Here is a 27,524-nt window from a genome sequence, read left to right on the forward strand (position 1 = left end):
AGAGATCACACTACTGCACTCTAGCATGGGTGACAGAGCAAGACTCTGTCTCAAAAAAAAAAAAAAAAAGACTTTAAAAACATAAACACTTAGGTACAATTTAATTTTACACACAAATTCTTAATTTGTATCAGTCAATTCAGAATTTCTCATCAGTCTTCTCCAAATTATATACCTTCTCTATACATCCATATTCTGATGTGTGTAATATAGTAATAATATTACCAAGCTCATCAGGTTATTGTAAAATTTAAGAGAGATAACTTAAGCAAAGCGCTTAGTATCATGCCTGGAACATATACAGTAGGCAGTCAATAAAGGCCAACTGTTGTCATTATTAGAATTTAAAGATTAGAAACTCTTTCTATAATCTACCCTATATGTAAGTAAACCTTCTATATGGTGGTTTCAAAGCTAGAGAGCAGCTTGTCATGCAAAACTCCTTTTGGTGGCTTGTCATATGTCTCAACAAGCCACAACCAATTGTCCTCCTTGAAGATCTGTAAGTTTAAATAAGGAAAATATCTGACTTTGCTTTCCTAATATCTTTTTTTTTTTTAATCAACTTTTATTTTAGGTTCAGGGGCACATGTGCAAGTTTGTTACATAGGTAAACTCGTGACTCAGGGGTTTAGTGTACAGATTATTTTGTCACCTGGGTACTAAGCATGGTACCTAGCAGTTTTTCTTCCCTGAACTTCTCCCTCCTTCCACCCTCCTCTGTCTCAAGTACACTCTGTGTCTGTTGTTCCCCTTTTTCTGTCCATGTGTTCTCAGTATTTAGCTCTCACTTAAAATTGAGAACATGTGGTATTTGGTTTTCCATTCCTGTGTTAGTTTGCTTTGGATAATGACCTCTGGTTCTATCCATGTTCCTGCAAAAGACACGATCTTGTTCTTTTTTATGGCTGCATAGTATTCCATGGTGTATATGTACCACTTTTCTTTATCCAGTCTACAGTGGATGGGCATCGAAGTGACTTTAAAGTACTGCTTCATTTCATTCTAATAGAAATATTACACCTCTTTTACACATGAGGAGGAAACAGACACAGAGCAATTACATCACCATCGTTTTCATCAGCATTGAGCTGATGTGGCATACTGGGCAGGTACTGCATTAAGTATGGTGACACATATTATCATATTTAATCCTAACAGCTCCATGAGCCTAAGAATATATCATCCTTAGTTTACAAGTAGGCACATGAGACCAAAATAGTGTATAGTCACACTGTCATTAAGAGGCAGAGCCAGGATTAGAACCCAGGCCCTCTGTCTCCTGAGTCAGTGCATATAACCACTGCTGGGTCACCAGTCTTACCGTCAAAGACATGGGAGCCGGAAACAAGATCCACTGACACCTGGTGACTCCTCCTGCCTCTTTTTTATTATCTCATGACAATGGCAAAGATTTTAGAATTTATGGCTGTTTGAGGGTGTCTACTACCTGTCTGAATCCAGAAAATACATTCTGGTCAGGTCAAAAATAAACCCAAAGTCTTAGATTTGGCAGTTCTGAAAATACCGATATTCTCTTGGGGACAGGCGGTGACTGTAAACTCAGGCTCATGAACTAGAATTCTCCTTTACCTTCTCCTGAGGGTGACAGTGGAGACCGATGCTGCTTACCATGGTGAAGTGCTCCCTGCAGCAGACCATGCAGATACTCTCAGTCTCATCCGGTACCCACTGGTGCCTGGCAGGGGGTGTCGCTGGGGGCACAAATTCCTGTGAGGGCTGGGTTGGTGGGAAACTCCTTTCCCTTAGACTAGGGGAATGTATACTGGAGATACCTGGGAGGCAGAGCCAGAGGTCAGAGTAAAAGGTAATCAATATACCAGCTTATAGATGAAGAGGGAATGATAGAATTTTACCATTTTACAAACCGTTATTGAAAGAATAGATCCAGTTAATGATCATCAGTGACTGTTTGTGTCATAAAAGAGAGACAACTGAACATTGTGTGCCTCCTGATGGATGTGTACACCACCTGCTATCAAGTATACTTACTAAAAAATATTAAGCCTGAATCAAGTCCAGCTTCTAGACCTAACTACAAGTGTCCTGGAAATTCTGGGGATGAAGACGCAGATTGCCACAGGAAGGCAGTCAGCAAAATCCAGCATGTGGGAAGCTCCGGGGAACAAATGACTAGTCTCCTCCACAAATAAAAAAGAGGTAGGGGGGATAAACAAGAAAAGAGGCAGGGAACCTATTGATTAAAGGCGCTTTAAGAGGCTGGTGCAGTGGCTCATGCCAGTAATCCCAGCACTTTGGGAGGCTGAGGCAGGAGAATCACTTGAGGCCAGGAGTTCAAAACCAGCCTGGGCAACTAGGCTGTCTCCATAGATGGATAGCAAGACTCCATCTATACAAAAGAAAAAAATACAGAAGTTAGCCAGACATGGTGGTGTGTGCATGTAGTCCCAGCTACTAGGGAGGCTGAGGTGGGAGGATTGCTTGAGCCCAGGAGTTCAAGGTTATAGTAGCCATGATCATACTACTGCACTCTGGCCTGGATGACAGAGGGAGACTCTCTTAAAAAAGAAAAAGAAAAAAAGATTTAAGAGATATTTCACCAAATGCCATGCCATGTATGGACATTATTTAGATCTTGAGTCTGGAAAAAACAACTATAAAAAAATCTTGATGAGACAGCTGAAGAAATTTGAATACTGACTTGATATTTGAGAATAATAAGGAATTATTATGAATTTGTTTCTAGATGTGATAATGGTATTATGGCTTTGTTTTATGAAAGTCCTTACCTTTCAGAGATTTATACTGAAATATTTATAAATGAAATGATGTGATATCCGGTATTTGCAAATTTTCCATAATAAAAAGCTCATATAGGCTGGGTGCAGATTATGCCTGTAATCCCAGCACTTTGGGAGGCCAAGGTGGGAGGATCACTTGAGTTCAAGAGTTCGAGACCAGCCTAGGCAACAAAGCAAGATCCTGTCTCTACAAAAAATAAAATAATTAACCAGGCAATGGTGGTGTGTGCCTGTAGTCCTAGCTACTTGGGAAGCTGGGGCAGGAGGAACTGACCTGCAGTGAGCTCTGATGGCACCACTGCACTCTAGCCTGGGCAACAGAGTGAGATCCTGTCTCCAAAAAAAAAAAAAGGCTCATACACACACACACACACAAACACACACACACACACACACACACACACACACATCAAAGCTGCTCAGGCTGCCATTTATACAGATGCATGAAGCTGCTCATATACTTGCAAGGCTGAGCCCTCCCCTCAGCTCGGCTGGTTACCATGAAGCATGGCTAATTCTCAAAGTATGGCCAGAAAATGCCACAGTCTGCTTTATGGTATGTAAAGAGATTTCTTATCATTTAGCAGAGCAACACTGGCTGGTCACAGAAAAAGAGAGATGTAAAACATAGTGACTCTCAGTAGCACTCAGAAGCAGAGACCTTAGAATCCTGCTCCTTTGACCATTTGGCAAAACAAAACACTTGGCTGAGCTTCTTTCGAGAGTAGGCCATTGTGTGGGGGCTGGAGACCAGGGGACTGGTGAAAAGGGTGACCAAGACATGGCTGAGGGCTTCAAGGAGCTTGTGCTTTGTGTGTGACAGTATGAACTTGAGGGCTAAGTACGGTCAAGCCTCATTAATACTAGATTGCATATTTGTAAAGTTGCTTGTTTGTTAACATTTGTAACCTCAAAAACAATATTCATCTTGCTTTTGTGGTCATTTGCAAACACATGCGGTCATGAAAGTTTTGAGTCACCCAATACTCAACACTCAAATTCCCAACTGAGGTTGTTTCAACCTCTATACAACAGTGACCTGGCTGGGTGTGGTGGCTCATGCCTATAATCCCAGCATTTTGGGAGGCCAAGGCAGGTGGATCACCTGCGGTTCGAGACCAGTTTGGCCAACATGGTGAAACCCCATCTCTACTAAAAACACAAAAATTAGCTGGGTGTGGTGGCACACGCCTTTAATCCCAGCTACTCGGGAGGCGTAGGCAGAAGAATTGCTTGAATCCAGGAGGTGGAGGTTGCAGTGAGCCGTGATCGTGCCACTGCACTCCACCCTGAGCGACAGAGCAAGACTCCGTCTCAAAAAAAAACAGTGACCAGAAGATGGGGATGGTAGCGGACAGTGCGGGGTAGTGCCAGAAGCTCAGTGCTGGGGCTAGTTGAATGGGATTTGAATCCCAATTCTGGGACCTGTTAGTGGGAGTGGCCTCAGGCAAGTCACTTAACACTTCTGAATCTCCTTTGTAGAAAAAAGGAAATAGAATAGAATCGTCTAGGAAGAGTTGTTTTTAGGGTTTAAGATTACCAACTATGTGAGATACGTGTATACATGTACACATTTCCCTTAGGAACAAGAGTTCTGGATTTGCTAGTTCAGTGTGGAGACTTTATAGACATACTGCCACAAATAACAATAGTTGACTGTATGTTGAATCTTTTGAGATATATATAAATCTGGAATGAACCAAGATAAACAATTAATAATGTTGTAACTGGCAATGAAAAAAAGAAGCAAAAAAAAAAAAAAAATTCTGAAGGATAGAATAAGGCAAGACTAAACTGAAAAATTTTAGTGAATAATCAGAGCCAGTTCTTACCAGGAGGAGCAGCAGGAGAGAACTCTGCTGATGGTGATCTAGGGAGGGTCTCGGGATCTGCAGCCTGGTGGACAATTTCTTGGAGGTGAATCACAGAATCTGTAGAGAGGGAAAATGCTGACAAAATATGCTTCTACCATAAGTATCTTGATTCACCACCCTAGGCATTTAGAACAAAGCTCTGTTGGCTTCTCTGATTGTCATTCCATGACTCTACTAGGTATTAAGAGAATGGAGGAGGTACCTCTAAGCCCATAGCATGCATGTTTCTTAAACGCCTTGAAAAACAAACCATGTTTAGGCATATGAGATAATGAAATGGACACTAGGATTCTACAAAATAAATCAAAAAATGCCCAGAGGGAAGTGGAAGACGTTGAAATGATGCCCCTGGAGAGTAGGGAGTAAGAAAAAAGAGCTGGCTGGGAACATCAGTCCATACTTATTTCAGTTTCTTCAATGTAGAAGAGGCTGAGTCAGCTCACATACAAGTGATATCCGATGTGATCCTGGGAATAAGGCATACTCTCAATACCAAATGATGGCACTGAAGAGCCCGCTATATCAAGGCCAGACAGAGACCATTTCCAGCATATTTTGCTTTCCAAACCTTTATGTTATTATGTGCATGCAGTGGTTATCTACCACCTTTTAATTCTGGTCATTATTCTACTTCCTCCAAGACCAAGATCTCTCCTATATAATAAAGGGATAGCTCTTCTGAAGTGTATTCATTCACTCTAGATCAACCCAAAATATTAAAAGGGGAGCAAATTAAAACTAAGAATGCAGCATGGCATTTCTTCCTCCATGTAGAATCCCCTTCTAGGATGCTAGCAGTTACCTGATCGTTTCTCCCTCTGAGGGTATGGAAAGTCCAGGGCTTTCTCTGCGTATCTGGAAAGCAGTGAGTCCACCTCGTCCATAGTGAAGCCAATCTCCTGTCCAACCAGCAGCTGCTGGAGAGTCTGCACAGCCACAGTGGCCCAATCCACCTTCATGTTCATAAGCAGCTGCTCCAGCATGAACAGGGGGTTAGAGGACAAGTGGGAATAGCTGGCCCGGTGCTGCTCAGGCAGGGTCAGCAGAATCTGTTTGTGGGGTAGATCCATAGAGTAAAGAAAATAGTACACAAATTTCAGAAAAAACTCAAGATTCTCACTGGGAAGGGGAAGGGTGCATGAGAACAAAAGGCGTATAGCCAGCTACTGAAACAGACTCGCAGTCTTTTAGGAAGGCTGAGCTCCCCACTAAATTCTGCAGATGGTAATTGAGAAGTACTCCAAGTACCTTCACCAGATGAGGGGTTAGTAAACTTTTCCTATAAAGGATCAGAGAGTAAATATTTCAGGCTTCATGGTCCATAATGTCTGTCTCAAACATTCAGCTCTGCACATGTACCTTGAAAGCAGCCATAGGTAAAATGATAGTTGCACGTGTGTTCCAATAACACTTGCTTTACAAACGCAGGCTGGGGACTGGATTTGGCCCACAGGTGGTAGCCTGCTCACGCCTGGCCTGGACCCTCCAGGTATGATTGAGGTCTCCCTGACCCTTAATGCCACCATTCTGTTTATTTGAGGCTTTACTCAGAATGAGAAATACAAGGTAGTGTCAGTGGTCTAATGAAACCTGGCACCTCCTATGTCCTACAGGTAAACGATGAATCTAAGTTCTCCTTAGAAGTCACGATCACTAGGCTTGAAATATGTTCACTGACCCTGTTCACTGCCAGTTTTCAAGGGTTCCCCTACTCAGCTACAGCACATTGGGTGTATCTTCTTAAGGAACATGTTATGTAGTTCAACTCTTAGTAAGTGGGCCAGTGGTTATATTTATGGCTCTCCTAGCACTCGTTCTATTTGTGGGGTAGTATATAGGACTGCCAGGCAGAATAATTAGAAGAATGCCAGAGGGCCCTAGCTCTCTTCAAACTCTGCTTCACTGGATTACTTTTTCTAGCTGGCGGTTTCTTCTATTAATGTCTCCAAGGTTATACATCAAAGGTAAGAACTTATCTCATCTAATTACATAGACAACTAACCCTCTTCCACTAGCACAGACAAGTTTATCAAGCAGTCGTTTTAAATCCTTACATCAGAAGCCCTTTGGAAGATGTCCAGTCCCTATCCCAAGACCAGTTTTACTTGATCTGGGGTAGAGGTGAATAACCTGGTATTTTTTTTTAAGTCCAGGTGATTCTAATATATTGTCAGAATTGAGAAGCATTGATACAGCAGATACCATGGAAACCATAAAGGCAACTTAAGAGGACCAGGTAGAATTCCCTATGGAGGCAGGACAGGAAGAGAATGACAAGTCCTAGGAGACTCAACTAGGATACAGAGGGCTTCTAGGGTAAAGATTTCATAAAGCACAGGCCAGGGATGGCAGGTGCCTGGCAAAAGAGCCATTGAAAAGGCAAGTTCTGAAGAAGAGCTAGGCTCGCAGTCTCTCCCTCACGTATGCCTTCCCAACACCTCCTTTTCCTCCTTACCTTGGATCCCACATACAGCGCCTGGATTTCACGGTGTCGGACAGCAGTCAGTTGTCCATAGAAGTGGGTGGTGAGGTAGTTGGCCAAGAAGTGAGAAGTGGCCAAGCTAGTGTGCTGGTCGAGGGATTGCTCTGTCACTTCAAGGCACATGGTGGGGTCAGGGATTCTTCGCAGGAGCTATTGTCAAAGGGTAGAGGAGGAAGGTGTGGCCTGCAGAAGAGCTCTTAGACCAGCTTTGTTTTGTTTGAGAATAGAATATTTAGGTTTACTCATTTTGGACTAACCCTTTCTCTATACTCTTTTTTTTTTTTTAACCACCTCTGTAGTTTCCCAAATGCCATGGCTTTGACAGGACCAGAATTCAGCAGAATTCTGGACCCAGCCGCCCCATCTGGCACCTAATGCAAGGCTAGGCCCCTTCTGCTCAAGATGACTATAACCAGCTCCTGAAAGATCGGAAGAGGCATAGCTGAGATTGCATGGGATTCAACATGAAAATAAAGCCATCTGATTTGACTAAACTTCTTGTCCCACCCCAGAAGAAAAATGGAAAGAACTGGGGGCTTACTTGCAGAGCCTTGTCATGATCTCTTCTTTCTAGAAGGTGGAGAAGATGCTTTTGATGAAGGCTGATTAAATGTTCTCTTGGAATGGGGTACAGGCAGCCCCACTCTTCACACAGTTCATACTCCTGGAAGGAAACACACATGCCTTCAACCCCTTTACATGACTGCCTGATTCTTCTCAGCAGTCTTGAGTCTACAAAGCCCCAGGAATGTTTATAAGTGCTGATGGGAACTTCACTATGATGAAAATGATTGAAGCAGGCTTACTGTTCATATCACTTTCCTCTTAGCACTACCATAAAAAAAAGCAGATGACATGTGGCAACAGACACTTGGTGTCAACCCTGGGGAGATTCTAAGGAAGTGGGAAAGACTGAAAAGACTGTTTAAAGGACACAGTCACCCATGCTATAAGAATGGGCAGGCCCAATGTTGTCAGACTTTAAAGTTACAAAACTTTTTTAAAATCATAAAATTTCTGTATTTTAAAATTTTGGCAATAAAGTCAATATGAAAAAATAAAAATTCTGTAGACCAATACTACAAAGGCCAAATAAACATGTTGGTGGTTGGATTCTACCCATGTTCCCCCTCACTACCCCCCAACCCCAATTTGTGAACTGTAGATGAAGTTTGAGAGAATAGAATTCCTAGGGCTTTGTTCAAATATTCCCACATGGTGGTGTCTGGAATGTCCTCCCCACAACCCTGCCTAGGACTGCCTTCTTCAGGATGCTTCCTTGTTTCTCAGGCTATGTTAGGTGCCCTGCCTGTGCTCCCACAATCTGAGCTTACTTCTGTCATTTGTATATTATGTTGCAGTCACCTAGGGATGCATCTTACATCACCCTCTCTCCAAAATGTGAGCCACTCCAGGGCAAGGACAGCTTAATAATTTTTGTTTCACCACCATCTACCACAGTGATTGGCAAATAATAGGCATGCAATAAGTACTTCCTGAATGAACGAACATTTGAATGAGCATCTACACAGTCAGCTTCTTAAAAGGTAGACAAAATCCTACTTAGCACTCAGAAATCTAATAAACACATGAACAGATATTCAAATTTATTAGTTATCATGTAAATTAAAACAACAATGAGATACCATCTTATTGCAAACAATGAAAAGTTGGACAATATAAAAAGGTAACAAGGGGCCAGGTGCTGTAGCTCGTGCCTGTAATCCCAGCACCTTGGGAGGCCAAGGTAGGCAGATCACTTGAGGTCAGGAGTTCAAAACCAGCCTGGCCAACATGGCAAAACCCTGTCTCTATTAAAAATACAAAAAAATTAGCTGGGCGTGGTGGCTGCCTGTAATCCAAGCCACTTGGGAGCCTGAGGCAGGAGAATCGTCTGAACCCAGGAGGCGGAGGTTGCAGTGAGCCAAGATTGCGCCATTGCACTCCAGCCTGGGTGAAATAGCAAGACTCCATCTCAAAAATAATAATAAAAATAAAGATAAATAAAAAGGTGACATGGTTATGGAATAATGGGAACTGCGAGTGGGAGTGTAACTGGGGTGAGTGTTTTGAAGAGTGAGTTGGTAATATTCTAGCAAAGGTGAGGACACTCATGACCAATGACCCAGCAATTCCACTTCGAGAAATACATTCTGTACCTAACGTACACAATGTAGAAAATCTCAGGTATGAACACAGGATGATAATACAAAAGAGTCAATTGTATTAGTCTCTAATCTGGATTTTGGCAAATTTCACAATAAAAAAGAATGTGGTATAGTTATTTTATTTTATTTTTTGAGACAGAGTCTCGCTCTGTCGTCCAGGCTAGAGTGCAGTGGTGCGATCTCGGCTCACTGCAAGCTCCGCCTCCTGGGTTCACGCCATTCTCCTACCTCAGCCTCTGGAGTAGCTGGGACTACAGGTACCCGCCACCACGCCTAGCTAATTTTTTGTATTTTTAGTAGAGACGGGGTTTCACCGTGGTCTTGATCTCCTGACCTTGTGAGCCGCCTGCCTCGGCCAGAATGTGGTATAGTTATTTTTTTAAAAAGTGAACATTGATATGCAGAAAGGGGCTTATACAGCCAGCTAAGGGGTTGTAACTCTGAAAGGAGGATGAAGGGGAACACCACCCAGGAAAACGGTACCTGTGCTTCTAGAATCATGTTCATGACAGTTGATGGGTCCTCAACACAACAGCTCCTCAAGGTCTGCCAGTCACACCACACTGGGGGAGACTGCAAACCCAGAATCTAAGGAAAGACAAGAAAATCCGTCAAACCACACTGCAGCTTCTCCCTCCATGAACAAGTCACTGGGCATGTCCACAGATGGGCCATCCCTAGATCTCTGCCCCAAAGTCAGGCTGTCAGAACTTGCCAGAAAGGAGAGCAAATTGGGCAAAGATTATTTAGAGAGCAGAGTGAACCTATCCAGGAAGAACAAGCAGGGAGTGAAGGCTGAATATGGAGGCCAGGACTGGGGCCTTTCACTAGTGAAGACAGTGCTCTCATGCTTCCCAGATTGTTCTGGGGTCACCTGTCCCATGCTCCTCTACCCCAAACTCCACCCAAGATATTCTTCTGGCTTGAATGCTCTGTGGGATCACCTTTCATACAACATTTTAGCTCTGCATGAAAACTGCCAAGGAAGAATAAAAAGAAACCTTTTTTCACCTGCCATTTTCACTACCCCTGGTAGGGTTTCTGGACTCTGTCTGCTCCAAGGATATGTTGGAAAATTAGCATCTATTTTATACTTGTTATGTAGCCGTGCTTCCTAAATTTGTCTCCCTAAGCCTCTTGAGCTTGAACATAACAAATATCCCACAAGAATCTTTTAGTTTTGAAATTGTCACCTTCATATATCTTTTCAAAATAGCTCTTGAAATGTTGCTGAAATTTAAAACAAACTTTATAGAAGACACAATATACAAAAACATACACAAAGCTCAAAAAGACATGTGAAAAAGCCTTTTTGGACTGTAATACACCATTCCAATGTTAATTTTGTTATTTTTACCCTCATTTCATGCAAATGTATTTAAAATTATAGGAATAAGTAACACAGCAACCAGCTAGGAGGCCTCCCTGCTGTTCACCTAAGAACTGAAGCCAGATGCAAAGCAAAACCCAGACCTATATTTTCTCTTTCTTAAAGTCCCCCATCATATAAGATAGGCTGGGGTTGATCATAGAGTGAGAAGCTCGTTCCCTTTCTCTTGATGCGAGGGCCCATACCTTCTGATACACCTGCAGCTCCGCCAGCTTCCTCTGTAGCTCACACTTTAGTCCTTCTTGGACAGCCGTGTCTGAAATGCAGTAGGCCAGAATCTCCAGGCATGACTCCAGGGGCCACCTGTCCACAAACTGTAGGGCCAGCCGACTTCTCAGAGATGCATCCTTCACGGGAAACAGGTATTGCCAACCTTCTTTGTCTATAAGACAAAAAAGATGCTCAGAGGCAGCAAGCGTGGGACCAGAAGAGTTCAAGAGTCCAGGTTACTTCTTGAGAAAGGGCTTTCTTCAATCTCGTAAAAGAGGAGCTTGGAGGATCCTTAAGATGGATGTGATCTTAACTAGTTTTTACACTTGGAACCATTATATGACAAGGAAAATGCTGTATCTCTACCCTATGTGTATCTTTAGGTAAACCTAATAATAGCCATGAGACTTTCAGAAGGAAGAGAGGGAAAAGAGAAAGGAAGGAAGGAATGAAGGAAGGACAGAAGAGATGAAGCTCTCCATGTTTTGGCATGCTGAACATATAGGACTGTTTCAGACTCACCTTGTCAGTGAAACTTTCCTTTTCCCTGTAATTTCCACCCTGTGCCATACATAACCACTTGAAAGTTATACCAGGTAGACTAGTTTCACTCCCTGACTTAGATCTCTCTCTTCCACACCCATTTCACAGATCTGATCTTGGAGATACAAAAAACAGACTCCAAGCAATTAAGACCACACAGCCAGTCAGTAGATTTCTCCACCTTTTCAAGGATGGATTTTCTCCTTTCCAAAGGGAGCCAAGCCTCCTACCCAAAAGTCATTCCCTACATCACACCCAACTCTTGTTGCAACACTGCTAGGAAATCCTAGTAGTGTTACAGCTCATTGGCTTTCCGCTCTGGTTACACGTCAGAATTTCCTGGGGAGCTTTCAAAGCAGTGGTCATCAAACAGACCCACAATCTGCTTTTATAATACAGTTTTATTATACTGTAGCCATGCTCATTTCTTTATATATTGACTCTGGCTGCTTTCATGCTGTACTGGAGGGGCTGGGTAGTTATGAGCGAGACTGTGGCTTACAAAGTCCTTTATAGAAAAAATGTGCTGATCCCTATTTTAAAGTAAACACTTGCCTGAGCTCTATCCTGGGCCTCTGGGGAAGGGACCCAAACATTTGTAGTCTGTAGAATTTCACAAGAATTGTGATATACAGTATTGAGAATACTGGTTATGCGTGGCTGTTTAAAGTCAGATGGACTTGGGTTCTAAGCTCTACTCTACCACTTACCACCTTGGGCAAGTTTCCTAACCCCTCTGAGACCTGGTCTCCTCTTAATAACATGAGATTATAGTGGGGCTTCTCTCTAGAGTTACCGTGAGGATTAAATGTGATAATATACCCAGTGAATACCAAATATTACCACTAGTGAAAAAGGGAGGCATAGCATTCTGCTCACCACATGCCACAGCACAGCTCAGGACTGCATCCTTTATGCTGCTCAAATCGTCCACATCTCGCCCGTACACTTCAGTGAGCTGAAGGGCCCGGGACCAATCTCTGGCCACCAAGGATTCCTCAAAAGCCTCACTCAGTACATCTAGGGCAATGGGAGAATGTAGGCCCAGGAGAACGGTAGAAAGACTGGCCCAACCACAGAGATTCACTGCCAGACTCTGCCCCTGCTGCAAAGACCCTCGCAGGGGCTCCCAGGCAGCCAGGAGGAAGGCCTCAAACAGAGGGAATTGTTCCAGAAGGCGCTCACACTCCCGGGCTACCTGCTCTGCAGCCAGAGGCACCTCCCTGCGGCCACGAAGTTCCTTCCATGACAAGCTGGGCTTGCTGACCTTTAACCTCGGGGAAGCCCCCAGGCAGGCCACCGTAGCTAGGAGCTTTGAGCGTGACTTAAGAAAGGCCAAGGCAGAGGAGGTGAGGGCTGGGAGTGATGAGTCCCTTGGGGAGGAGTAGGGCTTTCTTTCCAATGTAGGGTTCTCAGTTGTCCTCGGGGAGCTCGGTGTAGAAAGTGGGAGGTCATCCAGGCAGTGGGAGGCGTGTAGCTGGGCCAGAGTACCCAGACGAGTCAGGAGGGAGGAGGTCTGCTGGCTTTGCCGGGACGAGCAAAGAGCAAGGGGCTCACAGCAGCAGCTGACGATGACCTGTGGCACACTTAGGCTGAGATTCTCTTGGGCCAGAAGGGCTGCCAGTCTGGAAGGAGAGAAGCAGAAAGCATACAAGGCCTGAATACCCAGGCACCATTAACCAGTCTTACAATTTCTTTATGCTTACATGAGCAAATGTAAATAAAAGTTCCTAATTGTCACACTCTTTTTTTAAAACACAAAAAGTAGCCTATTAGACATATCGCTCTGCCCTTTATGTTTTCACGAACACTTCTGCGAGATCTATCCATATCCCTCTACGGAGAGGACCCTCTTTAGTTTTTGCAGTTACATAGTATTCCATTATATAGATGAACCATAACTAGGCTCCTGTTAGTGGACAATGAATTTTCTGATCTGTTGGTACTATATACAAGATTGCAATGAAATGATTTTGCATATAAATCATTTATGTATAATAAAGCTGTAGGATAAATTATCCAAAATGGTTTGCTAAATCAAAGGGCATATGAATTTGCAATTTTAATAAATATTGACAAACTGCCTTCTGACAGAGGCTGTACAAATTTATGTCCCACTTGCATTCTCTGAGAATGCTGTTTTCCTACAGTCTAATCAACTATCATGTTATTGAATTTTTAGATTTTTGCCTATTTATAAAGTGCAGAGTCACCCACTGATTTCATACTTAACAATATACATGCTAAAGGTATCGAGAGAGAAAGCAGGAAACAAGGCACATTAAATTTTCAGTTATATAAGAATAAAAAATTCAGTCAGGAAGAAATCCCCACTCTCTGTGCTAACCCCAAGCACCACCGCACTGAGCCCTTGGCTATATTGATGAAATCATCCGAAGGCCCATGGCTGACTTGCATGGAGGTGGCTCCTACCTCTCTGGGGGAACTTGTCTCTCAAACAGGAGATGTGACACCAGTTGGGAAGAGCTCTGTTGCAGCAGAACAAAGGGATTTCCTACCTTGACCTCCACATGATCTGCAAAGGTAAAGAACATGATCTTGTTTGCACCACTGACTGCAAGAGTTCAGAGCCCTGTTTCCCAGAATTGAGAAAAAAGTACAGTGTCAAGATGAAGACAATATTGAGAGCCTTCTGTTAATTCATTCTAGGTAAAGGGTATTCTCAACATGAACCTGACCACAAGTTTTATCTATATCTTACCACTGCTCTAAAGACTTCCAACCCCAGACGAACTTCAGTGGGCAGATCTAGCCACGGACAGCCAACTCCTGCTCTCTTCAACCCGACTGAAGTGCATGTAGTACTCACTCTGTGGACTTAAGAATCTGGTACTCATATCAGAGACTTGATTCCTCTGCTGGGTGCTCAAATTCACAATGGACCACAGGTCTGACAGAGATATTTTTGAGTCGCTAATTCCAAGAAAATTAATTGAGTACTCCCATGTGCTATACAGCTATACTAGCACAAAGATGAGTAAAATAGCCAGAGATGAATAAGAGAGGACAACCTTATAAATCTAGTGTTCTTGGCTACTGCTGTATCCAGAGCCTTTCAATTGTGCATCTTTTCTCTTCCTTGCCCTGAACACTTGCAGGTCTGCCATGAATCTGTTGCCTCTTTCTTGCTACCTACCAGGCTCAGAGCTCAAACTTTGAAGGAGAACTGCAGCAAGGGTGCTGCAGTAACTGAAGAAGGTGCCCAAGTAGTCCATCTGCCTGCTGCCTGATGGGGTCTGTTTGCCCAGGTTCTTCTGGAGGAGCTGAGTCTGGATCTGCACAGGGTGGGCCTCTGCCTCTGGAGCTTTCTGGGCTGCCTGCTCCACCAGGGAAGACAGTGGAGGAGTCCTGGGCTCTGAGAGGAGGATGGCAGGAGAAAGGACACAGGCTTCAGTCTGTGAGTCCAGCTTTGGGTCAATTTCTGACTGGATATGTGAACTGTGCCTCCTATACACTGCCTGGGGCATCTGATGGCCTGGACACTACACTTACAAGGCAAATATAAAATCCTAAGTCAGTCACTTGGACAAGTGATTCCCAGCCAGGGAAAGCTTTGAGTCTGGAGTGTATAAAATTACTCTGGTGTGTATAGTTCTATTTTTATCCTTGTCTCTGGGGTGGAACAACTTAATGAAGAACACAGCAATCTTTTGGGGAAGGGTTCATCAATATTTACTAAGCACCTGCTGGCTGTATTTCTTATTCATCATGAGAAAATGTATCAGCTGATGGAGTGTTCACCATTCTTTCAATTGAGAGGTGGGAAAACAGGTGAACTTAAGTTACGAGACATTGAGACATGCCCTGGCTAACTAAAGGGCTGATAGATCCCAGTTCTGGAGTCCCAAGCCTCTGCTCCAAAGTGCTTCGTTACTCTCAGCTGTTTCCTCTCCCCAGTTCAGCTTTTATTTGTTCCCAAGCAGACAGCCTTATACCTGGCAGCTCTAGTGCCTCTCTCAGTGACTGAAGGACCTGATCTAGCTGCTGGGAGAGGGTGGTGTGGCTGGCAACACAGTCCTCGGTTAGGCTGGGCCAGCACATCTGAAGCAGTTCAGTGATGCTGCACCGTGGAGGGCCTCCTCCCTTTTCTTCCACACTCTCTATGGAAAGCAAATGAGAAAGAAAAAGTAAAGTCTGTTGCTGACCTAATGTTCCAAGTCCAGGAGAAGAAAAGAGAAAAAAGCAACTCACCTGATTTGGTTTGACTGGCTGACATAAGCAGATAATTGAGACTCTTACTGATTTGCTGAAGAACAACTGGAAAACCTCGAATGCCATCAGCATTTAGGAGTACATGGTCTATCCGTCGACCTGGAAATAGATGAAGGAAGAGGGAATGCAAAAAAAAAAAAAAAAAAAAATTGAAGTGTTTTCAGAGATTGACATTCAGTCCTGTATTTACCTGTGAAATTTTATCCTCTCCAATATTAAGGAGGAAATACATGCTGTGCCATTTTGGGTGACAACCAGTATACTTGGCTTATTTCATGCCTGAGATTCTAGGACTGACTCTGGCAAGATGCCTCAGCTGTCAACAACATCAGCAGATTCAGAATCTCTGGCACTCCTATGGAATTGTTGTCCCAAGCCAAATAGATTTGCCTTGGTACTGCCTTCAGTTGTACTCAACTTGAGCGGAGATCATATGTCTTCTTTAATTGCTTTAAGTGGTATCTTGACACTCCAACTAGACTATGAACAACTTTATGGACACAGATTATTCCTTACATCTCTCCTATACTCCCATATGCTCAGGATAATCTGGAAACACAGTAGTCACTAAATTAATTCCTAAATTAGTATATTGAAGAGATATTTGCACTCCCATGTTTCTTGCAGCACTCTTCACAATAGCCAAGATTTTGAAGCAACCTCAGTGTCCATCAGCAGATGAATGGATAAAGAAAATGTGATACATATACACAATGGAGTACTATACAGTTATGGAAAAGAATGAGATCCAATCATTAGCAACAACTTGGATAGAACTGAAGATCATTATGTTAAGTGAAATAAGCCAGGCACAGAAAGACAAACACCACATGTTCTCACTTATGTGTGGGATCCAAAAATCAAAATAACTGAATTCATGGAGATAAGAGAATAGAAGGGTGGTTACCAGAGGCTGGGAAGGTAGTAAGGGGTGGGGGAAGATGGAGATGGTTAATGAGTATAAAAAATAGTTAGAGGCCGGGTGTGGTGGCTCACACCTGTAATCCCAGCACTTTGGGAGGCCGAGGTGGGTGGATGGTGAAACCCCTTCTCTACTAAAGATACAAAAATTAGCTGGGCGTGGTGGCACACACCTGTCATTCTAGCTACTGCGGGGTTGTGGGGGAGGGCTGAGACAGGAGAATCACCTGAACCCAGGAGGCAAAGGCTGCAGTGAGCCGAGATGGCGCCACTGCACTCCAGCCTGGGTGACAGAGTGAGACTCTGTCTCAGAAAAAAAAAAAGTTAGAAACAAGGAATAAGGCCTAGTATTTAATAGCATAACATGGGGGCTACAGTGAATAATAATTCAATTGCACATTTAACAATAACTAAAAGAGTCTAACTAGCTTGTTTGTAACACAAAGGATAAATGCTTGAGGGGATGGATACTCAATTTTCCATGATGTGATTGTTAAGCATTGCGTGCCTGTACCAAAAAATCTCATATACTCCATAAATACATATACCGACTATGCACCCACACACACACACAAAAATTCCTCATTGATTGACCTGAAACTGTTTCAGTGATTAAGAGCTTGAATAATATTTTATTTTAGGATATAAGTATTAGATGAGGGGAAGAGCAGATCACTGGACAAAAACAGCATTGTATAAGCCACTGTGTACTTTCTTTGAAGGACTATAAGGACTATGTAAACATTAAAGGACATTTTAACCAACAGCTCAGAGGTGATTTGGAGGGGTGTATAGAAAAGAGTTAAACAGCAGGCTTGACACTGCTATCCTTAGAACATCTGCTTGCAAGGTTGGCCCTTGAATGGCACTGTGGACTTGACTGGTAAGAAGTTTCCTATGCTTACGTACTTTCCCTAAATAATAACAGTGGCTCACTGGCCCTAAACTCTTTGTACAATGTGGTTTATGCTGAACACCTGCTTTCCTTTTAGGAATCTGGAATTTGCTACATGTTAAGCAGAGGGTGTTTTTGTCACCAGTCCTCAAAAAAAAAAAAAACCTTGGGTGGCTGGGCGCGGTGGCTCACGCCTATAATCCCAGCACTTTGGGAGGCTGAGGCAGGCAGATCATGACGTCAGGAGTTCGAGATCAGCCTGACCAACATGGTGAAACCCAGTCTCTATTAAATATACAAAAATTAGCCGGGCGTGGTGGCACGTGCCTGTAATCCCAGTTACTTGGGAGGCTGAGGCAGGAGAATCGCTTGAACCCGGGAGGTGGAGTTGCAGTGAGCAGTGAGCCGAGACTGTGCCACTGCACTCCAGCCTGGGGGACAGAGCGAGATTCTATCTCAAAAACATAAACAAACAAACAAACAAACAAACAAACCTCGGGCCTTGAGTCTCTAATGAGCTTCCCTATATACAACACCTTGCAACTGCTGGCACAACTCATTGCTGGAGAAATAGGCATAGGCATGCCCTGTGTAGCCACAGGGAGAGGACTCTTGGAAGCTTGCACCTGGTTTCCTCCAGATTTTATCCTATGAGCCTTTTTACTTTGCTGATTTTTCTTTGTATCCATTTGCTGAAATAAATCTTAGCTCTATGACGATAAGCTGATTCTTGAGAGTTCTCCTAGAGAATCACTGAACCTGGGGGTGGACTTGGGGACCCCAGACACATGGGGCTATTCATATCATAACCTATTCACCACTCCTCCCTCTATATTACTAAGGCAGAACAGGTTCCTTTCTCCTCCACTGCTCAGTCCTTCCAATGTTTGGTGCAAGTAGCAAGGACAGGTGTGGGGAGTAGAACGTTGCCTAATTCTACCTTCATATACTGATGCCTTCACATACCTGATTTCTCTAAGAATTCTGTATGCACATTCTGCACTGTTATTCACCTCAAGGTATGATCATCCCTCCAACTGTGACTCATTAAGTTTTCCCTTACACCTGGCTTACAAATTCAAGATGGTCTCAGGTTTTAGGTTAAGTGAAGTTCACCAAGGAGAGGGCATGGAGTCTTAAGGCTCGAATTCCATTGATACCATTTTAAAATGTATATTTCTTCTTTGAATTCACCTATAATTCAATAAAGAATTTCCCCAAATTGCTATGTCTATTTTGTCTCTCAACAGACTGTATTTATGCCATCAGATTGTATGTGACAAAATTTCATAATCCATTCACCATCTGCCTCCTCCAATAACTGCTTTCTTCCTGGACAATTTATCAAGACTCTCAGAAACCCATCTCATTTGAGAATGAAGGGATACAGCTAACACAGCACACTCACCCCGCCTTTCAAGGCTACTATTCAAACGCCGTTCGGCTGTCTCCAAAAGCTGCTTGCAGGTTTTCCAGAGCTGGCACTGAGAGCAAGCTAGGTCAAATGCAGCCATGGCAGGGGGACTGAGGTCTTCCAGAACCTCTCTCAGGGGAGCAGTGGGCTCCACCAGAGCCGTGCTTATCCAAAAGTCCTCCTGGAGCATGGGGATGGGGTCTCCAGAGGTGTTGAGCAGCTTGTCGGTCACGTCAGAGATAGAGTAAAACACCATTCCTGGCCGCCCAGCAGAGGAATAAAAAGCAAAGGGTTAAAAGGATTCTTACTACAACTTTTATTAGGTAAAGTAGTTACTTTCAAAATGTTTGAGGTTCATCTGCACAGGGTATCTTTCATGTATATTAGCACTATCATTATGGCCCACTCTTATAGCTTCAAAACAGTGGCATGAAAGGAAGACCAAGAGAAACTCAGAGTGGTCCAGATGAGGGAGGGCTTTTTCCAAACGGAATCTCAAAGTAGGTTCAGAAAGAATGACGTAGATCTGTGTGTGCTAATCAGAAAAGATCTCTAGAACGCATCACTAAAAAGCAAGGTAGACTATAGTATTGTCCTAAGAACCTATTTATATTAAAAACAGAAAGGATGTGTGTATGTTCTTGTGAATAGGCATAGAAAATTTCTGGGATAATATATAGGAAGCAATATGTGATGGTACCATGGTATGTAGGGCCTAGGTCAGTAAGAGTTGTGAAAATGTGGAACAAGATTCCAACTTCAAGAAGTAATGAAAGGATGGGCTCTTTTGCAGTGCATCCAAGGTTGGGAAACTGAGACCTGTGAATTCTAGGCCTTAAATTTTAATACCCAACTGCACTTTATAGAACAGTAAAACAATATGCTTTATCCCTGAGTAATTACATGGGAAGGAAATAAACTCCTAACCATTTCCTGAAGCCAGAGACAGTGGCCATCAAAACACAGGTTAAAAACAGCATTCACAGGCTTCATTTAAATCACACAGGATAAGCTTAATGCAGTAGGTCGAGTGGTGGTATCTGAACAGCCTGGGCAAGGAGGATGGGCACAGCTGGAAAACTAGACGTATCAGGTTTGCTGTTTTTCAAGCCAGGTGTCCTGTATTGAATTTCTGCTCACCCTCATGAGGAGCCTAGGATTTTAGTGGTTTCTCCCCTTTTACCCCCTCTCCCAGCCACCTCACCACTTATGGTGTTAGCAGGGAAGCCTGACCTGCTGCTGCAGCGCTGCCAATGGCCTGTAGAGTTGAGCGGCCACTGCCAGTTCTCCGAATGGTGCTGCTACCCGCATCTGAGTTCTGGTTTTCAATCTTGTGCTCTACTTGGGCCAGTTCTTGGATCACTTCCTGGTAGCGCTCCATGAACATCAGTTCCCCTGAACTGGGTGAGGACTTCAGGTTGAACGTGAACAGCACCTGTCATAGGAGAGGGAGCGTGTGGGCCCTGGTGGTCCCACTGATTTAGGGAATGTCCATGGATAGGAGATCTTGCCAACCATTAGACTGTGGCCCTAAGATGTCTTTGTGCTTTGTAGGGTCAGAAGAGCACTGAATGTTAGAAGAGCAGGTCAACCATAAAAAATAATTCATAAAAGTAAGAAAACCACCAAAGCCTCAGTAGAAAATAGGCAAAAGTTGTGGACAATTTCAGAGGAAATATATATGACTAATATATAAATGAGAAAATATTTTTTCCCTTGTCAGTAATCTAGGAATTTAAGTAACAATAACATTTTGCATCTATCACAATAACAAAGCACAAAAACAAATCCTCAGGAGATGGTGTAACATTAAGTGTCACAACTTTTTTGAAAAGCAATTTGGCAATCCATAAAGCTTTAAAAATGTTTACATCTTTTGACTCAGTAGTTTTTATGAGGAACTTTCTTAAAAAAATAATTCAAAAGGCTTAATGCCTAAACGTAATCACCTTGGCACTATATATTACAACTATTACAAGGTTAAAAATAATCTAAATCTTGAGCAACAGGAAAATGGTTAAATGCAGCTACTTGATCAGACTATTGTAAGGTCACTAAAATCAAGGTTAAAAGACAAATGCTAATATTAAAATGTAAAAATGCATGATATAAAGTTTTAGATTTGAAATAATCTCAGCTATATAAAAGTCATACATATTTTGGAGAAATATTGGCCAAAAAAGTAAATTTTTAATATTGGTTGTTCCATACTATAGGGTTAAAAGTAATTTTATTTTCTTGTTAATACTTTCTGATATTGTCGTATATGTACAACTTATTCTGTCTGTATCCAGGTCAAAAAATAAAAGTTTTTATTGAAAAAAAAAAAAAAAGACCATGGCTCAAGAAAAGGAGGAGAAGTGGAGGACATTTAGGGGTAAAATATCATGGGACTCCTAGCTAAATTCCTCTGGATTTGAGCATTAGAAAGGCTGGGGAGGGGCTGGCGTGGTGGCTTGTGCCCGTAATCCCAGCACTTCAGGAGGCCAAGGAGGGTGGATCATTTGAGGTCAGGAGTTCAAAACCAGCCTGGCCAACAAGGTGAAACTCCGTCTCTATTAAAAATATAAAAATTAGCCAGGAGTGGTGGTGTGCACCTGTAGTCCCAGCTACTCAGGAGGCTGAGGCAGGAGAATCGCTTGATCCCAGGAGGCAAAGACTGCAGTGAGCCGAGATCGAGCCACTGCACTCCAGCCTGGGTGAGAAAGTGAGACTCTGCTTCAAAAAAAAAAAAAAAGAAAAAGAAAGGCTGGGGCTGGGGAGGGTCCTATCCTCCTCCAAGGATCATAATTATAATTATCATTAAAGTATAAGATCTAAAATGATCAGAGAAGGTTACGTAAAAATTGTCCTGTTACCTAGAGTTCCCTAGATTTATTCCTCAAAAACTGAACTCACATGAAAGAATAATTCTGACCTACATGTTAAGTAGATAAACTACCAAATACTTTACTACCAGTAAAAGTATCATTAATATGCCAAGAGGGTTTTAAAAATTAGAAGAGTACTATTTTATGTTATTAAGTTTAATAACTTGTTATTAAGTTTAATCAATAGTAGAGGATTTTTATATTTCTCACGGCTAGAACACAATCCTCTTAACATTCCTATGAGGTAGAAAAACCAGGTATTACATTTAACTCCAATTTTCAAATGAGGAAACCAAAGCTCAGAGAGGTTCAGTCTTTCGGATTACCATTCCAGTGCTATTTTCTCTCTACAATACAAATATTCTAGTCTGCTAGCTCTCCATACTTCTTGTATATTGAACTGGCATTCTATTTATAATTGAGACTGGGCGCAATGGCTCATGCCTGTAATCCCAGCATTTTGGGATGCTGAGGCGGGTGGATCTCCTGAGGTCAGGAGTTTGAGACCAGCCTGACAAACATCGCAAACCTCATCTCTACTAAAAATACAAAAATTAGCCAGATATGGTGGTGCATGCCTGTAATCCTAACTACTCGGGAGGCTGAGGCAGGAGAATCGGTTGAACATGGGAGGTGGAGGTTGCAGTGAGCTGGGATCGCGCCACTGCACTCCAGCAGCCTGGGTGACAAAAGCAAATCTGTCTCAAAAAAAAAAAAAAAAAAAAAAAGAAAAGGAAATTGTATTATAATTTTTAACTAGATAAAAACATGGGCTGGGTGTGGTGGCTCATGCCTGTAATCCCAGCATTTTGGGAGGCTGAGGCAGGTAGATCACTTGAGGTCAGGAGTTCGAGACCAGCCTGGCCAACATGGCAAAACCCTGTCTCTACTAAAAATACAAAAATTAGCCTGGTGTGGTGGGCACCTGTAATCCCAGCTGCTTGGGAGGCTTAGGCAGGAGAATCGTTTGAACCTGGGAGGTGGAGGGTGCAGTGAGCAGAAATCGTGCCACAGCACTCCAGCCTGGGCAACAGAGAAAGACTCCGTCTCAAACAAACAAACAAACAAGCAAACAAACAAAAACCCATGTATATGTTCAGAGAAGGAGTCAAGGAGAGAAACAAAAGTTTCCGTGCTTTTAAGTGGTGGGAGTGTGGCTGAATATTTTCTTTCACCTTTTAAAAACACTGCTTATGTTAAGAACCACAAACAATTCACTATCTTTCAATCCGCCCTGCTGAAGACTGGGCCTGGGCACATGGAAACCCCCTCTTGCTTCTGCTTCTTCTGCTTGATGTGGACCCCTGAGGGCTCCCAGGTGGCTCTGGTTGTACATGCTCCGAGCCTTACCTGATGCTAAGTCATTCAGGGGCTGAAAAGGTATGGCCTCCCCTCACCTGATGGGCTTCTGCGAAGTTCCCGCGAAGGATGCAGGATGCCAGCAGTGACTCAGGTGGGGAGAACATCATGGGGATGAGTGAACTTTGAGGATGGGGGTGCAATCTACTGTGCAGCTCATTCCGGCCAGACATGGCACTCAGACTTCCCTCTGTTGGGACACAAGAATGTGTGGGGCCAGAGAAGCAAGAGGAATTAAGGAAGTGCTATATTGCTGCCACCTCCCACCAAACTTTTATCTCCTCAATGTCCTTCTGTAAAAGGCCTGTAAATAGGTCTTAATTTTTCCTCAAATGAAGGGCAAACCTATGCTACCATCTTTGAATAGAAGATGCTAAGTGCCAACTACCTTCTTTGGGTATTTACCTCTATTTCTCTCTGTTGCTGGATAACTAAATTGAGAATGAAACAGTCCTTTCCCTTCTCTCAGCTAAAATCTGGCCATCTGCCAACCTTGAATAACAACCTTGACTGCTCAATCCTGGCTTTACACCATGGTGTGTGGCAACTCTATATCAGGGCAAAGCTGCTCAAAGTTGGCAACTGGTGGAAATCTGCATACCTGACGTACTTGTGCTCAGCTCACTACTTGTACTTTCCAGGGATGGGTTTGAACCTCTGTCTCGGCCATCTACAGGTATTGGGAAGAAGAGAGAAAGTCAATTATCAGCTCCTTATAGAGCAGGAAGTGTGAAGTTGGCTTGACAGCCAAGATCTGTGTAGTTAGAGACAGAGGATAATGAATAACTATGACACCTGCTGCTCCTTCTACAGCAAAACACAAGCTCCTATAGACCAAAGGCAAAGGGTGGGCTGAATACGGCAACAGAGTTCACCTGGGTAATAGTCTATACCAGTGGTTCCCAACCTGTGGGTCTCAGAGCCCCAAGAACTTTCAAGTTATTTTTAGGGGTCAGTGATCAGCACCTGCTCAGTAAGCACTGGCAGTATTCTGAAAAAATAAAAGCACAACTGTTATGACCAGGGAGTGGTAGGGACACAGTATTTCCTGACATAGAAAAAGGTATCTTCATACTTGAAAAGGCAGACAACTGGCTGGGTGCAGTGGCTTACACCTGTAATCCCAGCACTTTGGGAGGCTGTTGTAGCAGGATAGCTTGAGGCCAGGAGTTTGAGACCAGCCTGGGCAACACTGCAAGACCCTGTCTACACAAAAAATTAAAAACAAATTAGTTGGGCAAGGTGGCATGGACCTGTAGTCCCAGCTACCCAGGAGGTTGCGGCAGGAAGGATTGTTTGAGCCCAGGAGTTCAAGGTTACAGTGAGCTATGATTGTGCCACTGCACTTCAGCCTGGGCGACAGAGCAAGACCCTATCTGTATTAAAAAAAATGTAGGGAACCAAAGTCTAAGACCTGGCTGGCCAAAGACCATGATATTCAAAGTCTCAGAGAAAAAGCTTCTCTCTTCTCAACACCAGGCTTCCTAACATGTTAGAGCTTTCTAACAGAGGCTCGCTATTCCTTAGCATGGTCATTCGAGGGGCTGTCTCAGCCTCATGCAAGGGAGGCACCTCAGTTCACTGTTTGGAAGCCCTTTAGAAGGAACAGCCGTAGAAGAGATGATGGGTTGTGCATTCTTGTGCTGAATGGGTCAAGTGGATGCAAACTCTGTCTTCTGACCCAAAACAATTAATGTAGCAGCTTAAGGGACTTAGCAACGCAACCTTGAAGCTTTCTCTCACGGCATCCTCCGCCCCACCCAGTATGCTCACCTTTCATGTTGCCACTTAGCTAGAGCCTACTCATTCTCTGGAGCTTGGTTCAAGAGTCAACTCCTTCATGAAATCTGTTGCCCTGACATCTGCAGGTCATGCTGATATCCTCTTTTAAGACATTTCTTCTGTTTTCAGGCAGGGTCTCAGGTCACTTTAAACTTTCCATGTATACTGTCTAAGCAGGTACATTACAAATTGTTCGAAGTCAAAAGCCTAGCTTGTGCCTCATTTACCTCCCTCAAGATACCTAGTATTGTTTAGCCCATGGGAAATCCTCATGAATTCCTTTTAATTTTTAAAAGATCAACACCAAAAGCCATAATGAAAACTTGATTCTCTAAAAATTTAATACTCCTGCATAATGCGCCTATATTAACTTCTCTAAGAAAAGCCTATAAGTGGAATCAAAAGGCAAAATAGAGAAAAAAATAATAGCACATGATGAGAAAATATTTTCTGTAATGTATAAAGAGCTTTCTAAAATTGAAGATAAAAGAGATTCCTAAGAGAAAAATGGACCTTAGACATTAGGCAGTTTACAGAAAAATATAAACAGCCAATAAATATGTGAAAAGATATTCAATCTCAAACTAAAAAAAATACTACTGAAGCAATGAAACATCACTATTAAATATATTGGTGAAGGTTTTAAAAAATCTAATACTATTGACTGATGAGAGTATGTGCAAACAGGCAATCACATACAGCTTGCAGAACTATAAATAATAGGAGGGAGAGAAGGATGGGGAGAGGGTGATTAATGAATATAAAATCAGAGCTGGATGGAGGGATCAGTTCTGCTGTTCTGTAGCACTGCAGGATGAATATGGTTAACTATAATCTATTATATATTCTCAAAAAGCTAGAAGAAAGGATTTTTTTTTTTTTTTTGAGACGGATTCTCACTCTGTCACCCAGGCTAGAGTCCAGTGGCACAATCTCAGCTCACCGCAACCTCTGCCTCCCAGGTTCAAGTGATTCTCGTGCCTCAGGCTCCCGAGCTGGGCACCCACCACTACACCGAGCTAACTTTCATATTTTTAGTAGAGACAGGGTTTTACTATGTTAGCCAGGCTGGTCTTGAACTCCTTACCTCAAGTGATCCATCTGCCTCAGCCTCCCAGAATGCTGGGATTACAGGTGTGAGCCACCGTGCCCGGCCGAAGAAAGGATTTTGAATGTTCACAACACAAAGAAATGACAAATGTTTGAGGTGATAGATATTACTCCAATTTGGTCACTACACATTTTATAAACATATTGAAATATCACTGTGTATCCCTTAAATATGTACAATTATTATATGCCAACTAAAAATAAAAGGGAGGCCGGGCCTGGTGACTCACGCCTGTAATTCCAGCACTTTGGGAAGCTGAGGCGGGCAGATCACTTCAGGTCAGGAGTTCAAGATCAGCCTGGCCAACATGGCAAAACCCCGTCTCTACTAAAAATACAAACATTAGCCGGGCATGGTAGCACGCACCTGTAATCCCAGCTACTCAGGAGGCTGAGGCACAAGAATTGCTTGAACCCAGGAGGCAGAGGTTGCATTGAGCTGAGATTGCACCACTGCACTCCAGCCTGGGCAACAGAGTGAGACTCCATCTCAAGAAAAAAGGAAATAAAAATAAAACGGGAAAAATAATAAGACCTACTTCATAGTATTGTGAGGATTAAATAAGTTAACAATTATAAATATAAGGAATGTAGAGCAGCATCTGGCATACAATGAATACTTAATATTAATCCCTATAGAAAAAAAGAAATCCATATTGGTCTACCTTATTTTTAAGGCAACTGGGTAATATCTATATATGACACCCATATACATCTGACCTAGTAATTCTGCTGCTAGGAGCTTATCCTGTATTTACACAAGTATGCACAGACATGTACAAGGTTTTTTACTACAGCACTGTTTATAATGGTAAACAACTGGAAACTTAAATGTCCATGAACAGGGTGTTTCTGACAATGGAATACTAAGCAGTATTTAAAATGGTAAGTGAAAAAAGTTCTCAATTTATAGTATAATACATCTGTATATATAAAAGGATATAAATGAAAAAAGCAGCTGCAGTTCTCAATATATGGTATAATGCATGTGTATATATATAAAAGGATATACATGTTTATATTGCATGGAAAATTTCTGAAAGGATACATAGGAAACTATTAACAAGGGTTACCTTGAGGGAGTGGGAATAGGATAATTTTACAACGCTTTTGTTGTTTTTGACCATGTGCTGTTTCTTAAAGAGTATTAGACAAGCAGCATTACACCACTTGCCTAGTGCATGGGAATGAGCTCTTCAGATTACCTGCCTGGCTCCTTCTCGTCCGACGACCCCGGCGGAGACTGGGGTGACGTGTGGCAGGCTGGTATCTTCGGGAAGGTTGCTCCTCTGAAAGAGCAAACCCAATGGGACAGAAAGGAGAGTGATCAACTTTGATTTGGCCCTTTCTTGGCATAGCAGGTTGGGGAAGGTTTGCACTGGGCTCTCAGACATGGAGCGTACCCCAGTGTTCTGACACTGGTTGCCATGGTGACGATATGCCCTGAGTTATGGGGTGACTCCTATGTACTCCTAGCTCTCTCCCATATT

The 27,524-nt window shown here is 42.9% G+C and overlaps 1 protein-coding gene across 6 annotated transcripts in view; it reads right to left on the reverse strand.

Annotated features, from left to right (window-relative positions):
* Positions 1–27,524, reverse strand: part of ZFYVE26 (zinc finger FYVE-type containing 26) — a 70,100-nt gene that overhangs the window by 23,862 nt on the left and 18,714 nt on the right. For 2 of the 6 annotated variants that reach the window (XM_009427995.5, XM_001138003.7), the window contains 17 exons: positions 27,240–27,323; positions 23,744–23,812; positions 23,181–23,332; positions 20,147–20,348; positions 18,908–19,171; positions 15,663–15,782; positions 15,407–15,571; positions 14,608–14,826; positions 13,884–13,986; positions 12,330–13,075; positions 10,883–11,079; positions 9,791–9,895; positions 7,681–7,803; positions 7,113–7,289; positions 5,460–5,706; positions 4,616–4,714; positions 1,633–1,796 (listed from right to left, as the gene is read on the reverse strand). In XM_009427995.5, the coding sequence (XP_009426270.3) occupies positions 1,633–1,796; positions 4,616–4,714; positions 5,460–5,706; positions 7,113–7,289; positions 7,681–7,803; positions 9,791–9,895; positions 10,883–11,079; positions 12,330–13,075; positions 13,884–13,986; positions 14,608–14,826; positions 15,407–15,571; positions 15,663–15,782; positions 18,908–19,171; positions 20,147–20,348; positions 23,181–23,332; positions 23,744–23,812; positions 27,240–27,323 (3,236 nt within the window). The remainder of the gene's footprint in view (positions 1–1,632; positions 1,797–4,615; positions 4,715–5,459; positions 5,707–7,112; positions 7,290–7,680; positions 7,804–9,790; positions 9,896–10,882; positions 11,080–12,329; positions 13,076–13,883; positions 13,987–14,607; positions 14,827–15,406; positions 15,572–15,662; positions 15,783–18,907; positions 19,172–20,146; positions 20,349–23,180; positions 23,333–23,743; positions 23,813–27,239; positions 27,324–27,524) is intronic. The other 4 variants (XM_063793604.1, XM_009427994.5, XM_054666044.2 and 1 more) reach the window with 3 other exon arrangements.

Source organism: Pan troglodytes, chromosome 15 (genome assembly GCF_028858775.2).
Source record: "Pan troglodytes isolate AG18354 chromosome 15, NHGRI_mPanTro3-v2.0_pri, whole genome shotgun sequence".
NCBI classification, from domain to species: Eukaryota; Metazoa; Chordata; class Mammalia; order Primates; family Hominidae; genus Pan; species Pan troglodytes.